This window comes from Trachemys scripta, chromosome 1, assembly GCF_013100865.1.
Source record: "Trachemys scripta elegans isolate TJP31775 chromosome 1, CAS_Tse_1.0, whole genome shotgun sequence".
In the NCBI taxonomy this organism is placed as follows: Eukaryota; Metazoa; Chordata; order Testudines; family Emydidae; genus Trachemys; species Trachemys scripta.
In genome coordinates, this window is record NC_048298.1 from 346,078,287 (window position 1) to 346,093,946 (window position 15,660).

The 15,660-nt window shown below is 54.3% G+C and overlaps 1 protein-coding gene across 2 annotated transcripts in view; it reads right to left on the reverse strand.

The window, feature by feature from the left end:
* LOC117871393 (cGMP-dependent 3',5'-cyclic phosphodiesterase-like) overlaps positions 1–15,660 on the reverse strand; it is a 370,986-nt gene that overhangs the window by 90,100 nt on the left and 265,226 nt on the right. For both annotated transcript variants that reach the window (XM_034759325.1, XM_034759326.1), the window contains one exon: positions 607–695. In XM_034759325.1, the coding sequence (XP_034615216.1) occupies positions 607–695 (89 nt within the window). The remainder of the gene's footprint in view (positions 1–606; positions 696–15,660) is intronic.

Here is a 15,660-nt window from a genome sequence, read left to right on the forward strand (position 1 = left end):
CTTCAGGAAAATGCTGAGTCGTTTTAATAAAGGGGTTGGAATGGAGACCACATCTCAAGCTTAACTCTAGTGATCACTGGCGTTAGCCTTTTACATTAAGGCTTCGAAACGGGCCGCTGATGGTGGCAGCGGAGCCGGCTGGAGGGCGACCATCCCATTTCACGGCCATAAGGGAGGTTTTGGGGGGGTTCCCCCCCATTCCACGTTGAAACAAAACCAAAACCTTTGGAACGTGTTTGCAAAACCAAACTCTGGAGCTGGGTGCTTAGGGCATGAGGCTCTCCGCCCTCCCCCACATTCTCATGAATCTTTCATGGACATCGATATCGCATCACCAAATGGTTCGCTTTGCTGACACAGCATATTTTGACCTGCTCTAACTGGGGGAGGGGTTACTGTGACTATCACTGGGTGGGGAGGCAGCCAGCCTGGCATACAGGAGACCCACATTCAGGTCCCCCAAAATGGGTGAAAAGGTTTCGACCTGGTCTCATTGGTAGCTAATTCCTGAGGGGCGCAATGCAGCTGACCCCGAGAAAGGGGATTATTTTGCAAGGCTGTCGGACATAGACAGGGCTGCTGCGCATAACCACAGCTGGGGCTTACCTGATCTTTCCCTCGGGAGGCAGCTCGTGGGGAGGGTCGTCGCAGGTCAGCCTGGCTTCTCCGTCCAGCAGGTAGATGTACACATGCTCCTAGGGGGAAGAAAGCACTGCGGTCAGTCACCAGGGCACACGTCTCAGGGCTCGAACAGGCGACTAGGGAATGGTGCCATCAGCCCTGCGTACACATGGGCATCGCCTGTCTTCTCTCTGAGCGAGAATATCCCCTTGTGACGTTATTGACGTGAACTGGGACCGTATACATCATTGTTGCAACCAAAGTCCTGTAGTGGCACCAAATCTGGTATAAAGGAGGTCAAAGAAGGTCTCTAAGACAAGGTTATGGTTGGCTGGTTATGATTATGCTATCTGTATGCATATATCATTTTTGTATTTAAAGTTATAAGTATTGGCTCTATACTGTCTGTATTTCAAAATTATGCTGTGCTTCTGGGTGACATCCCAGACAAGCTGAGATTAGCTCTGCCTAGCCTGCTTGATGGCCCATTAAGGACCATCAGCTATACAATTGACCCATGGAGAGAAGGCAGATATGCCTTGTAACTCAGCAAAGTATGCAGGGACTGGCCCACGTGACTCCAGATTCCATTTTGCTGTAATTTTCCACAGTAAGAACAAAGAGATGTTCTTACACCTGGAAAAGATTATAAAAGGCTGATACCTCATCTCCATCTTGTCTTCAATCCTGCTTCTTACCTCTGGAAGGACTTTGCTACAAGCTGAAACTTTGAACAAAGGACTGAATGACCCATCCCAGCGGGGAATGTATTCCAGAGACTTAATTTGAACCTGCAGTTTATTCTATCACTACTACAAGCCTGAACCAAGAACTTTGCCATTACTGTATGTAATTGATTCCATTTAACCAATTCTAGCTCTCATCTCTATCTTTTTTCTTTTATCAATAAAACTTTAGATTTTAGCTTCTAAAGGATTGGCAACAGCATGATTTGTGGGTAAGATCTGATTTGTATATTGACCTGGGTCTGGGGCTTGGTTCTTTGGGATCGAGAGAACCTTTTTTTCTTTTATTGGGATATTGGTTTTCATAATCATTTGTCCCCAACGAGTGGCACTGGTGGTCATACTGGGAAACTGGAGTGTGTAAGGGAATTGCTTGTGTGACTTGTGGTTAGCCAGTGTGGTGAGACCAAAGTCCTCTTTGTCTGGCTGGTTTGGTTTGCCTTAGAGGTGGAAAAACCCCAGCCTTGGGCTGTGACTGCCCTGTTTGAGCAATTTGTCCTGAATTGGCACTCTCAGTTGGGTCCCGCCAGAACCGCATTGTCACACCCCTGACTCTGGGAAGGAAGGACAGAGCACCGGACAGGGACCCAGGAGGTCGGGGTTCAATGCCTGGCCCAGACACTGGCCCTCTATGTGGCCTTTGGACACATCAGTTCATCCTGTCCCTCCCCGCCCCATGCCTCGTCTGTACAATGGAGATCACCCCTCCCAGGGTGCGGCGAGGGCAGTTTCTACCAGCGGGGCCAGGCCCTCCCATGCTGTGATGGGGGGACAGATGCCTGTTCTGATCTCGGGGAGGAAGGAGGGCAAGGCTCCTGCCAGGGAACCCACCAGCAACTGAGCCCCCCCCCCAGCCCCAAACCGAACGAATCCTCAGCTCACCATGACTGGAGCAGTAACCTGGCACCCTAAGCTCCCCGCATTGCTGTGTGATTTCGCCTCTAATGATCTTCTCAGACATTAACGAGCTTTGCAATTAAGTCTCCCCTGCTGTGGTTGGGCCGGCTGTACATGCAGCTCGCTGGGGGTTTGTCTCACTGGGGGAACTGGCTTCCTCCCACGGCACTCGGGTGCACCCAGAGACACATCGCGGGGCGCAGGGGAGAGCTGGATTCAGCCAGGATTCAACCCATGGAAATCTGCTGTGGGGTCCTGTGCCCGGGGGGTGCCAGGTGCGTCCGGCAGCAGGGCAGGGGTGCTGTGCCCGGGGGTGCTGGGTACATCTGGCAGCAGGGCAGGGGCGCTGTGCCCGGGGGGTGCTGGGTGCGTCCGGCAGCAGGGCAGGGGCACTGTGCCCGGGGGTGCCGGGTGCGTCCGGCAGCAGGGCAGGGGCGCTGTGCCCGGTGGGTGCCGGGTGCGTCCGGCAGCAGGGCAGGGGCACTGTGCCCACACGGAGCATTTCACAGCATCCGGACAGGCAGGGAAGTTTTAAACCCTATGGAATTAACAGTACACCTGTCGCAATCTGCCACACCTATGGGGGGGGGGGCACTCCAGAACCTCCCTCCTCTGATGGTTAGAAACCTTCTAATTTCCTGCCTCAGTTTACCCTGGCCAGTTAAGACCAATTCGTTCACAGCAAAAATAACCCCCCACGCCAGCATCCAATTTAGACTTTTAGAACAATTCCCCGTCATCTGACCTCAGGCTCGAGGGCCATGCTTCAGGCCAGTACGTCAGGACCTGCGTAGGTCTCGCTGACTGTCAGCACTTTCCTGAGCTGGGGACCTCCCAGAAGTTGAGATTCAGGGGGTGCAGGTTTGAAATACGGCTACCCATCCCTGGAGCCCAGGTCTGGATTGGGACGGCAGCCAACCCGCCCGCCTCCCGTCCTCCCAAGTAACGCAAAGCTCCAGCCGGCATTTCAAACAGCTACCAGGTTCCCTAGGCTGGATGGCTGCCTTCATTTCCACAGCTGTTAATTAGTCTGAAAGGTCTATTTCCATATTAATCCCCTTGAGAGCTACCGGCTGGGCCGATGAAGGAGACGTGGCAGTGACGCTTCGTGCCTGGAAACATCCAACCCCTTGGTCGCGAGGGCTGGATCTCAGCCAGTAGGATGGTAAACTCAGGACCTCGGAGCAGGGAGACAAAGGGGTAGTCAGGCCCCGCAGCAGAAGTAATGGCTCCAAGCACAGGCCCAACTTCTAATCCCAGCTCCGCGACCGGCTTGAAACAATCTATCGCCTTGAGCAAGTCCTTTCACCCCGTGAGGCCTCATTAAACCCCTCGGTGTCGACACTCCCTTCTCCCCAGAGGTTCTGCGGGGCTTCCCCAAATACACCCCTGGATCCTACAAACAAGCAGCCCCGATAGCTCTTTGTGTCGCTGACAGCCCAGGCCAAGGTCCCCATCCCCAGTGGGGCGCTGGTACATACGGAGCTGGACTCCGGCTGGCTCAGCTGCGTGCTGGCATTGCTAACGAGGTACAAGAGTGAGAAGAAAGTTACTGAATGCTTGCGAGTGGCCGCCGGCATTAATCTCACATATAACATCTGCATCCCATGCTGCAATTCTGCATTTGAGTGTCTGCAGTGTACGGCTCTGGGACTGGGTCAATCACCAGACAGGAGAGAGACGTTAATGAGTAGGACGTGTGGTCTCAACAGACAGCGTCACGTCCTGCCCGACAAGGAAGGCCCACCAATGCCAGACCGACTAAAGTGGGCCGTTAAAGAGGACAAAGGACCATTGTTTAGTCTCTCCCCACGCCCAGGAAGATGAGTCTTGCAAGGGAACTCCTCCCATAGGCAAACATTGCAGCTCCAAGCCGAACGGGGGAAGGATATCAAAGCCCCTAACAAGGAAAAACTGGATTTTTATGCTGCTTGGACTCTGGGGGGCCAGGATTACTAGGCATAAGCAAAAGATCCCCAGGGTTTAGCCTGGGGTAGCCCTAAAAGACATAGAGAGCTTGCTTATTATAGAAGCTACTATTACCTTTTGAAACTTAAGACTGCAGCTCACGTATGTGGTGTGTCTTTTCCTGTTTTAACCTTGTAAATAACTTTCCTTTCCTTTTCCTAGTTAATAAAGCTTTAGGATTTATGAGATAATAAATCTCATAGGATTGGCTACAAGCGCTGGCTTTGGTGTGAGATAGAAAGTGCGATTGACCTGGAGCAGGGGTGGCCGACCTGTGGCTCCGGAGCCGCATGCGGCTCTTCAGAAGTTAATACGTGGCTCCTTGTACAGGCACCGACTCCGGGGCTGGGGCTACAGGCGCCAACTTTCCAATGTGCCGGGGGTGTGTGTCACTCTCAACCCCTGGCTCTGCCACGGGCCCTGCCCCCACTCCACCCCTTCCCGCCCCCTCCCCTGAGCCTGCCGTGCCCTCACTCTTCCCCTTCCCCCAGAGCCTCCAGCACGCCACGAAACAGCTGATTGGGAGGGAGGGGGAGGCGCTGATCAGCTGCCGGTGGGTGGGAGTGGGGATGGGGGGCAGCTGACACATTACTGTGACTCTTTGGCAATGTACATTGGTAAATTTCTGGCTCCTTCTCAGGCTCAGGGGCCACCCCGACCTGGAGTAAGTGACTGGTCCATTGGGACAGGGAATAACCTGAATATCGCTGTGATCCTTGGTGTAAGGGACCATCTATCCCAAGGGAGGCTCCCCTGGGTGGCGAGACAGACCGGGGTGCCCACGGGGACTGCCTGTGACTCCACGGTAAGTGCCAGAGGAGTTTACACTTGGTAACGCGCTGGTGAAAGCTAAACACAGAACTCACAGCCCATCTGGAGGTTGTGCCTGGTTCTTAACAGCCTGCCCTGAGCTTGGTGCTCATGCGTCATTTCCAGAGGGCTTGACACTATTGATGGCCCATTTAGCTCGGTCTGCAATGGATTTACCCTCACACAGCCCTGTGTGGCCGGGCTGCTGCACAGAGGGGAAATGGAGGCGCTTTAAGTACTTTGGAAAAGCTCGCTGGGTGCCAACCTGGATTTTCAGGTACCTAAATACCAGTAAAAACCTGGCCATGAGTGACCTGCCCCAAAACCACTGGAGTCTAGGGTAGGGCTATTGGAGATCTACCCTGCCTACAAGGCCTCTGCCTTCTGCTGCTCCCTCAGCTCCCCTTCTCCACTGACCCTCCTGCAGACGTCAGGCGCTTTCCGCCGGCTGGCTGCACCAGGGCTGTGATCTGCAGGGAGGAGACCCCAGCTAACTAATGCCTGTTGACCAAGCACCTCCCCGTAATATCGACCATGCGCCTGGCAGTTTGAGGCTAACTCTGCTTAAAGCTGCAGGAGCAGCGGCTTTCTTGCTGTGACAAATACCCCCCAGTGGGTTTCAGACCTTCACCTGGCCATTCCCCCACCTGGAGAAGGAGTTTTCACGGCACGCTGGCCGGCCGGGGAAGAAGCACTGGGAACTGGGGCGGGGAGGAAATGAGGCCCGTTCTAGCAGCCAGGCCCCTGTGGCAGGGCGAGATCTCACCGCCAGACCCCTCTGAGCCGAGAACACGAATGAGTGATCGCCACAAAGCGGCACTGATGGAAACACCGAAGCGCACAGCCGCTGACAGTCATCCCCGCCAGACCCGAACCGGTGACGGCTCAGCAAACGGGAGTCGTGCTGATTTCCTGGGGAACAGCAAATCTGGCAGATCAAATCTCCACTTTCCTCCCCTCTGGGCTTCAAAGTAAAGAGGGAATCTTCATGCTGAGGCCAGAGAGTTCTCCCCAGGGACGTGATTTCCTGGCAGAGCCTTCGCTCAGGGCAATGGATCCTCCAGCCCGGGGGAAGATGACAAGCTGTATTTCAGGGAAATGAAGCACAAGCGTTTGACAGACCCAGGGCAGCGCTTATGGCTGAGAGACGCCGTCCAGGAACGTTTCATTCATGGTGCTGAAGCACACAGGCGTAGTGCGGGGGACGAGCCTCTGGCAGGTCCTTGCTTGCTAAGGGGGGGGAGGGGTGTTTGATTAAATGATTGTTAACGGCTCCTTCTTTGGAGAACACTGGTGGGACATTAGACATCAAAGAAGGCCAGCCCCCTCCCCCCCCGTTTTACACCACTGGGCCGGAATCTGCTCTCACGCCCCTGAAGTTCACCTGCATGGGCAGAGTTCCTCCCAATTCCCACGGGCATAACGGAGCAGGGTCAGACCCTCTCCGCTGAGGCCATGGCCTCAGAGCCAGCCCAGCATATGGTGACCGTGAGTCACCCTGACTGGACAGATATAAGCGGCCTGTGTGAATGGGAAGCATGGCCCAGGGGTTAGGATGCTACCTGGGGACATAGGCTCAACTCCCCGTGTGCCTCAGTTTCCCAGCTGTCCAATCTGTTTCGGGCCCAGCCTCTCTGCTGTGCAGTGGGGGTGGAGGAATATTTCAGGTCCCCCTCCTCAGTGCAAACACCCCCTGGATGCCCGCGCCCACCTGTATGAAAGCTCCTTATTAAGGCTAAGTGAATTAAGCCGCTCGTGGGCCATGCTCAGAGTCACCCCGACTGCTAACCTCTCGATTGCGGCAAGCAGCCTGGACGGTTCCGCTCCTGGCCCAGCAGCCTGGTGCGGTGCTCGTACCCAAAGCCACTGAGTACAGCGACGGGCAGAAATCTTCCAATTCATCCAGTACAGCGCGACTGGGCGGTGCTGAATTAGGGACGGGGCTACCCACCCGCTGGAGGTGCCCTGGTGGCTCTGGCAATCCCCCTCCCGCACGCTGAAGTGACTGAGAATCCAGTCCGACCTTGCCTCATCCATAGCCCCCCCAAGGGTGCTGCATGGGCACCCTTTGGATGGGGACTTCCCGGCCCAGCCCTGTGATGGCATTAGCACCGAGACCGTGGTGTCTGGAAGCGGGCGGGGCCAGCGCAGAGACACAGAGTGCCCACCCTGATGATGCTCTACAGCTGGCACGGGACCAGCGGAGGGCCTGGGCGCCGGGCAGGGGTGCGAGACTGGAATAGGGGCTCATTCTGAGGGCGGACCCTCAGCCTGCCAGGAAATGGCCTGGGACAACCACCTGCCCCGTTCAGCTAGTGCCACGACGCCTTGGGTGGCCAGGCACGTGTCTCTCCCTGGCTCATTGCACATGTTCCATCGTCCTTCCCAGCAGCACGGGTGGGAGGATCAGCAGTCACCCGAGTCTAGGGCCTCCACAGGAAGCCAGCGACAAGGAGGAAAGGCTAATTCCGGGCAGCCGGGTGCAATGAAATCCCATTAGCTCCGGCTCATGTAAGAGATAATGCCTGGGCTCGCCGCTGAGTGATTTAATGTTACGATGCCGCGGAAACATTAGAGGCAACAATACAGTTTTGTTCTGCATCAGCCGCTGCCTATCTGATGGGCTTGATTTGTCTAACTCATTACTGCCAGGCAAGTGATGGGTTCAGCCGACGGCCCAGGGAGAGGACTCAGGTCACTCAGCAACTGCTCGCTTGCAGCCCATGAGTAATGTCAATAAGAAGCCATCGTTCATTTGGCCAGCGGGAGGGGGAAGAGCAGATTTGCCTGCGAGTGTCAGCAAACCTCCGAGAAGAGAGGCTGGGTCGGAGGGGATGGCCAGGAGCAAGGAGATATAATTGAGCGCGGGGGGGGCAGGGGAGTGGAGGGCTGATGCTGAACGTCAGCAAAGAGAAGTTTCCTCGGCCGGGGCCTTGTCTAGGCAGGTGATGTTAGCACGTGCGAGGAGCTGCGCGCAGACAAAGGTACACTCGCTGCCTTCGGTGCGGGCTAAGCCGGCCGAGGGAACGCTCCGGCCAGAAACGCCCAGAAAACCCCTGGGGTTTGGGCCGTGCCCTGCAACAGGGTCCAGGGAGGCCTCTGAAATCCCAGGTGGGCAGAACGCCGAGCCTGAGTTTAAGGCGAGATGGCACCTCCGCCTGCCCCAGCTCCTCTCCCGGCCGGATCACAGGGGGCAGCTCCTACCCCCAGAGCAATTCAGCACAACCCACGTTTGGCTCTCCCAGGCCACATCCGATGCTGCCGGGGGTGCAGAGGGGCCACGCCGCAGTGGGGGGCTGGGGCTCCTGCCGACGCCTGGGGGTACCTGCAGGGCCGCCGAGAGCGGGTTCGGGCCCCGGTGAAAAATTTCTTTCGGGCCCCCCAGCAAGGGCGGACGGGCTAAACAGGGCCAACAGGAGGTGGCGGAAGCCAGGGAAGCCAGGCCCCGGGCCCGCTTCCGGACCGCCGGGCCCAAGTAAGGTGACAAGGGGGGTGGGGAAGCTGGGCTCCGGGCCCCTTTCTGGACCGCTGGGCCCTGGTAATTTGTACTTGGCTTCCCCCCCCATCCTCGTCGGCCCTGGGTACCTGGGAAATGCGCATTTCAGCAAGGGCAGCCCAAGGCTCTCTGCTAAGGAAGAGGTGCTCTTTGCCGAGCAGTGGCTGAGCCCGGGTGGGGCCGGTCTCTCTGAATTCCCCTGATCGCGGCAGACCGAGCTGACAGCGGAGCCGGCTGTTGCCTTGTCGCGGTTTGTCCAACCGATTGATTTATTTCGGGTCAGACACGGGCTGCCTCCCAATTTCATGCTCAGTCAAGCTCATTATGGGGAGGCGATCGCCTGCCCCCGGGGGAAGAGACAGCGGCAAAGCAAGCGCCTTGAACCACCCTGCCCCAGAAGAAAGCGATGGGCCACCAGCCATGGGGCTAGGGAGCAGTAGTGGTGGTGGGGAGGATGGGATGGAGGAAGGGCAGGGGGTGGGTCTTGGGGTTACAGCACTGGGCTCTGGAGACAGGAGCTCAATTCCTGCCCCTGCCAAAGACCTGCTGGGCGACTTTTAGGGCCTACTCCCTAAAATCCACTGAAATCAACAGGAGTCTTTCCATTAACCTCAGTAGGCTTCATCATCCCCTCAGCCGCTCCGTGCCTCAGTTTCCCCACCTGTAGACTGGGGATAGCCGTAGAATTTCACTCACTTTGATCCCTTTAAGAAAGTATCCTCACCTAGGACGTAACTGTTCTGTGCCCCACGGCAACTCTGAACACCAGCTCCAGGGCTGGAACTCAGCCTCCTGCCTCTAGAGTGAAAAGAGAATCCTCACTACAGCAGTGTAGGGCCTATGACACACAGATGGGTAGGGCCTATGACACACTGATTCCATCCAGCAGGGGGCAATTGTGTTTTTACACACGCACACACACACACACACTTACTTTCGTACTACATCCGTATCTGTGCTTTAACAAGAACACCCTTGTTAGAAGAGCATTCAGTGTCCATGGCCCATAAAGTCCTTCTTTGGCCTTTCTGCTGAGGACAGGCACAAGAGGGCCAATTACTACTTATATCATGGGTCGGCAACCTTTCAGAAGTGGTGTGCAGAGTCTTCATTTATTCACTCTGATTTAAGGTTTCGCATGCCAGTCATACATTTTAAAGTTTTTAGAAGGTCTCTTTCTAGAAGTCTATAATATATAACTAAACTATTGGTGTATGTAAAGTAAATAAGGTTTTTAAATGTTTAAGAAGCTTCATTTAAAATTAAATTAAAATGCAGAGCCCCCCGGACCGGTGGCCAGGACCCGGGCAGTGTGAGTGCCACTGAAAATCAGCTCGCGTGCCGCCTTTGGCACGCGTGCCATTGGTTGCCTACCCTGGCCTACATGGATATGGGCACCCAAAACCAAACTAAGGCCACGCAGGGGCTACCAAAGATCTGGTACATCTCAGACACCGATGACCTGGCCTGGACTCCAGGTGGGATGTGAAAAACGGCAGGATTGACTCCTCAAGTGACGGAGCCCTCTCTCTCATTGGTTCCCCGTCTCGTTAGAACAGAAAGGCTGAGGTGCCCGGCTCTGTCGAGGGATGACATAGCCACAGCCAGCCATCGCCAAGAGACCCTGAAAGGCTTTGGAGAAAGGCCCAAAGGTGAAGCACAGGTGGCCTGAGAACTTCCGACTGTATTACAATTCATGGCTTGGGTTATCTTCTCAATGGGAAGGCGGAGACGCAATGGTGGTGCGTCCAAGTGTCCGTGTGTGGATCCAGAGCCAAACTTCTCAGAACTGCCGTTTTGGCTGGGCCCTGTATCTATCTTGGGTAGGTTCCTACATACATATCTTGTACTGCAGGGAATAAAAACTGGCTAACTGATAAGTCTCAAAATGTAACTGTAATCGGGGAATCGCCATCTAATGGGTGTGTTTCCAGGGGGGTCCCGCAGGCATTGCGTCTTGGCCCTACACTATTTCACATTTTTATCAGTGACCGGGATGAAAACATAAAATCATCACTGACAAAGTCTGCAGATGACACAAAAATGGGAGAGCGATTTGGAGCACTTAGTAAACTGGGGGCAAGAAAACAATCTGCGTTTTAATGCAGCTAAATGTAAATGTTGACATCTGGGAACAAAGCACGCAGGCCATACTTACGGGATGGGGGACTCTCCTAAGGAGCAGTGACTCTGACAAAGACTGGGGGGCGGGAGGCGTGGTGGATAATCAGCTGAACACAAGCTCCCAGCGGGACGCTCTGGCCAAAAGAGCGAACGCGAACCTGGGATGCATAAATCGGGGAATCTCAAGTAGTAGAGATGATTTGACCTCTGCATTTGGCACTGGTGCGACCACTGCTGGAATCCCGTGTCCAGTTCTGGTGCCCACAATTCAAGGAGGATGTTGATAAAGTTTCCCAAGTCCCGTGGTGGATTCTCCATCGCGGACAGTTGTGAAATCAAGCCTGGCTGTTTCTCTAAAAGTTCTGCCCTAGGAATGCTTTTGGGGCAGTTCTCTGGCCTCTGGTATACAGGTGGTCAGACTGATCCCAACAGTCCCTTCTGGCCTTGGAAGCTATGACGTACACAGGGCCCTTTGCTATTGGCTTAGTATTACCTGGAGAAGGCACTCAGCCATTATGGTGAAGGATAAAGTCCTAAGGTGGAACGCTAGCTCTCCTAAGTCTCCGCTCATTACCCTCTATGCTAGACCACAATGCCCCTCTCCAGCTGAAAGACGGCCCTTCCACATGGAGGTGCCCTCTGCCGGACGCACCGTCTCCGGGAGGCAGGACCGAAGTGGTTAAAATGAAACAGGTTGAGCGCAGTGTTGGTTTGGTTTCTTCTCTCCACAAAGCATGTGCCCCTTCCCTCCCACCACGCACAAAACAGACCTGAACGTCTGGATAATTATATTACACAGTGAGATCAGAATGGTATTCTCTTCACTCCGTTTGCAAACACAAAGAATGGTTTCCCAGCGCGTCAGTTCGGTTCTTCAATAGATGTGGCTTCTTGTAAGGCCGTCGGTAATTGACTAAGTTCAAAGTTCCCTAATTGGCTTTTAATAAAAGAGGGATGGAGGGTGCGGGGGAGTGGAGAGCTGCGGAGACTGAAAGATTCAGCGATGCTACACCCCGACAGGACCGGTATGATAAGCGAGTCCGACACAGGTCACAGAACCTCACCCAATAAACTCTGCACCAAGCCTGTGACTTCTGGTGGAGTTGGAGAAGATCTTTTTACAGTGGTTCTCAAACTTTTACACTGGTGACCCCTTTCACACACCAAACCTCTAAGTGTGACCCCCCCCCTTATAAATTAAAAACACTTTTTAATATATGTAACATCATTATAAATGCTGGAGACGAAGCGGGGTTTGGGGTGGAGGCTGACAGCTCACGGCCCCTCACGTAATAACCTCGTGACCCCCTGAGGGGTCCCGACCCCCAGTCTGAGAACCCGTTTTAGAAAGATTTAACCGTCTTGATTTAACGACTTCTCACGATGGAGACGCCACTGCATCTCTAGTTGCACCAAGGGCGAATTCCCCTCACTTATAAAAACGTCACCTTATTTCCAGTCCAAATTTGTCTAGCTGCCACTTCCAGCCATTGGCTCTTGCTGCGTCTTTGTCTGCGAGAGGAAAGAGCCAGCGACTATCAGAAATCTCATCATAAAGGACTTAGATACTGTAACCAAGTCACCTCTTAGCCTTCTTCTCTTGGATAAACTCAATAGATTGCGCTTGGTTACAGGTCCTGTCTCTGCTAGCTCCCCTCTTCCAATCTGGCTTGGAAGGGCAGTTCTACCAGGAATTCATCCCTTCTCCCATCCTCTGTCTTGTCTAGTCAGACCACGAGTTCTCTGGGCAAGGGCCTGTCTCTGACTCTGTGCATGTGCAGCACCTGGCACGATAGGGCCCTGATCTCAGTCCATGCCTCCAGGTGCTATTACAATACAAATAAGAGTGACTGGAAGTTGTCACCAGCTGCTGGCTCCGTGACACAAGTTGGTGGGTCTCAGCTGAGCTACCCACTCGCCCCCAAAGGTGGGCCCATCTGTCCCAGGGATACGTGGAGGGCATCAGCCTCCCGGGCTGTCACCACAGCACCGTTCACTAGCAAGAAAGCAGTGGGCAGAGATGGCACACGGAGCATTAACCCTAATGAGGGTCAGCAGGTACTGAACTTGGGGCTGGATCCGAAGAGGTGCCCAGCCCCTGGCTGCAGCTCCAGCTGATTTCAGCTTCACACATGCTCCGTGGATGAAGTTGTCAGACTGCACGCTAGGAAGTTAACTCCTTCATTGCCTCTCGTATCACACACGAGCCCCGGCCACTCCACTGCAGATGGGAGGGAGTTTTACTAGACAGCCCCGGTGGGCAGACAGGAGTCTCCTGTACAGTTGGGAGATGGATGGGCATCACCCTCCCGGCCTCCCCCGCATCATCATCTGCAGCAGCAGCTGGTCTCCAAATTCCAATGACCGGCCACACCCACAGCCAGAGGCCAATCAATGACATGGACAACTGAAACCAGCCTGGCTCCAGGCTAGATCAGGGACTATCGCACAAATACAAGCACGTCTTTCAGAGCCCCAAAGCATGGTAGGTGCCTCCCAATGCATGACACAGGCAGGCATGGTGGGAAAAGGGGGTAAGTCGGCGGGAGGGAGGGAGGAAGGTCAGGGGCTAAGCAAGGGGGGGAGGGATAGCTCAGTGGTTTGAGCATTGGCCTGCTAAACCCAGGGTTGTGAGTTCAATCCTTGAGGGGGCCACTTGGGAATCTGGGGCAAAATCAGTACTTGGTCCTGCTAGTGAAGGCAGGGGGCTGGACTTGATGACCTTTCAAGGTCCCTTCCAGTTCTAGGAGATGGGATATTTCCATTATATATATATATATATAATATGATAACGTGGTTACTCAGTGAGGGCTAGCGCACTGTGTGGACAAGTGAAGATATACAGTAATGTCTCCTCTGGCTAATTCCCTGTGGGCACTGAGAGGCAGCGTGGATAGGGTATGGGGGCTGGGAATCCAGATCACAAAGCACTGCCTTTACAAACAGTTCTTCAGCCTCACAGCAGTGCAGGGAGGTAGAGCACTGCTAGTTTAGACGGGAAACTGAGGCAGCGAGATGGCATGGGAAGTTTTCCTTTGTTGGAAGTGCTCAGCAGCCATCTCGGAGGCTGTTTAAGGCTAGCTCCCGGATGGAAAGGGGCTCTGTCCATCTGATAGGCTGCGTGCCAGGAACAGGTCACCCGACTCTCATCTTACTTCTTTACAAGCAAAGTGGACTTGTGCCAATCTCAACCATAGGTTCTGAGGGCTTGAATCTGGGACCACCAGCACCAAAGCACAGACCTCTACCACTTGAGCTAAAGGAGTGCCTAGGTATTCCGCCAGCGGCAGTAGGTTATTATCCTCAACGTGTGCCAAGATGAGACATATGCTTTACAAGCATATTACAGCACCTGGGCTATGCAAACAAGCCATGGACCCAGTGTTAAGAGGGTCTGGAATAAATACACCCCCCCCCTTTATTTGATTAAAAAAACCACTGGCAATTATCCCCAATTTTCTATGCAGCAAGGCTCCTGAACATGAGCTGCATTTATCGCAGCGATAAAGGGAGCGCTGGTTAACAAAGGAGTAATGTGCACTCAAATACCAGGCAACTGAAAAGAACTAATTAAAAAAAGAAAAACACCCTACACAAGCCCCTTGCTAACAGTTCACTGGCATAATTGTATTGTGTGAAAACAGATTCTATTGCTTACATCGCAGCAGAGCCGTGAAAAGAATACATTCCATCACGCCAGCTTGATTCCACCGCCTTTGTGCTGCCGAATCCAGCCTTCCTGCAACCCTCAGCTCTGACAGATAAAGCAGAGCGGGCCGGAGCGGCGCTGGCTTTAGTCAGGCGAGGCATGCAGGGCCCGATCCAGTTCTTAGAGACGCTAGTTTAAACCAGGCGTCCCACTGCTGCTGTCAGCGGTCACCCCGCATTGACACTGGTGCAAACACGAGGAGGATCTTAGGGGGTGTTCTGTGACACTGGCGCAAACACGAGCAGGATCTTAGGGGGTGTTCTGTGACACTGGCGCAAACACGAGCAGGCTCTTAGGGGGTGTTCTGTGACACTGGCGCAAACACGAGCAGGCTCTTAGGGGGTGTTCTGTGACACTGGTGCAAACACAAGCAGGATTTTAAGGGGTGTTCTGTGACACTGGTGCAAACACAAGCAGGATTTTAAGGGGTGTTCTGTGATACTGATGCAAACACAAGCAGGCTCTTAGGGAGTGTTCTGTGATACTGGTGCAAACACGAGCAGGCTCTTAGGAGATGTTCTGTGACACTGGTGCAAACACGAGCAGGCTCTTAGGAGATGTTCTGTGCCTTGCTATCACTGAAATGCCTGAGCACGTACACTGTGCATGAGTAAATCAGGCAGCCCCGTGCAAAGGACACTGGGGTTCCACCACCAAAGACAGGACTTGACTCTGCTCTTGAACCAGCTCTGCGGCTCCTTACCCAGAAGGCATGGGATTGCGGCTCCCCATTCGGCGGACCAGATCCCCAGCGGGCATCAAGCAGGGTAGCTCTGCGCTGACTCTGGTGGAGCGATGCCGATCGACACCCACTGAGGATCTGGCCCAGAATGCAGAAGCACCTGGACTCCACTAGGGCATTCTAATTAGACCAACTGCCTAGGGTGGGGCTGGCCTGCTAGTCAGGGAATCGTTTCCCTCCCCACTTGCTGGGAGGTGCATTACCTGTGCTGGGCAGGTGGGTTTGCAACCTGGGCAGCTGCTGGGCCGGAAGGGAAGAGGCGTGAGACCACAATGTCACTGGCTCAAATCCAGCCCTGCCCGGTCGTCATCAAAAGACGTTTGATGGTCTGTGTCAAAAGAGCGGCGGGCTTAAATGCTTAGAGGGGGTGGCCAGTCTTGTGGCTGAAGCTGGCCTGGGGCTCAGAAGAACTGTACTCTATTCCCTGCAGTGCCACCATGAGCAAGAGACACCCCGTGCCTCAGTTTCCCCTGATGAAGAATGGGATTATAATGCTTCCCCAGCCCTGTGAAGTGCTAGGTATAAACACCTGCATATGCAGGAAAAC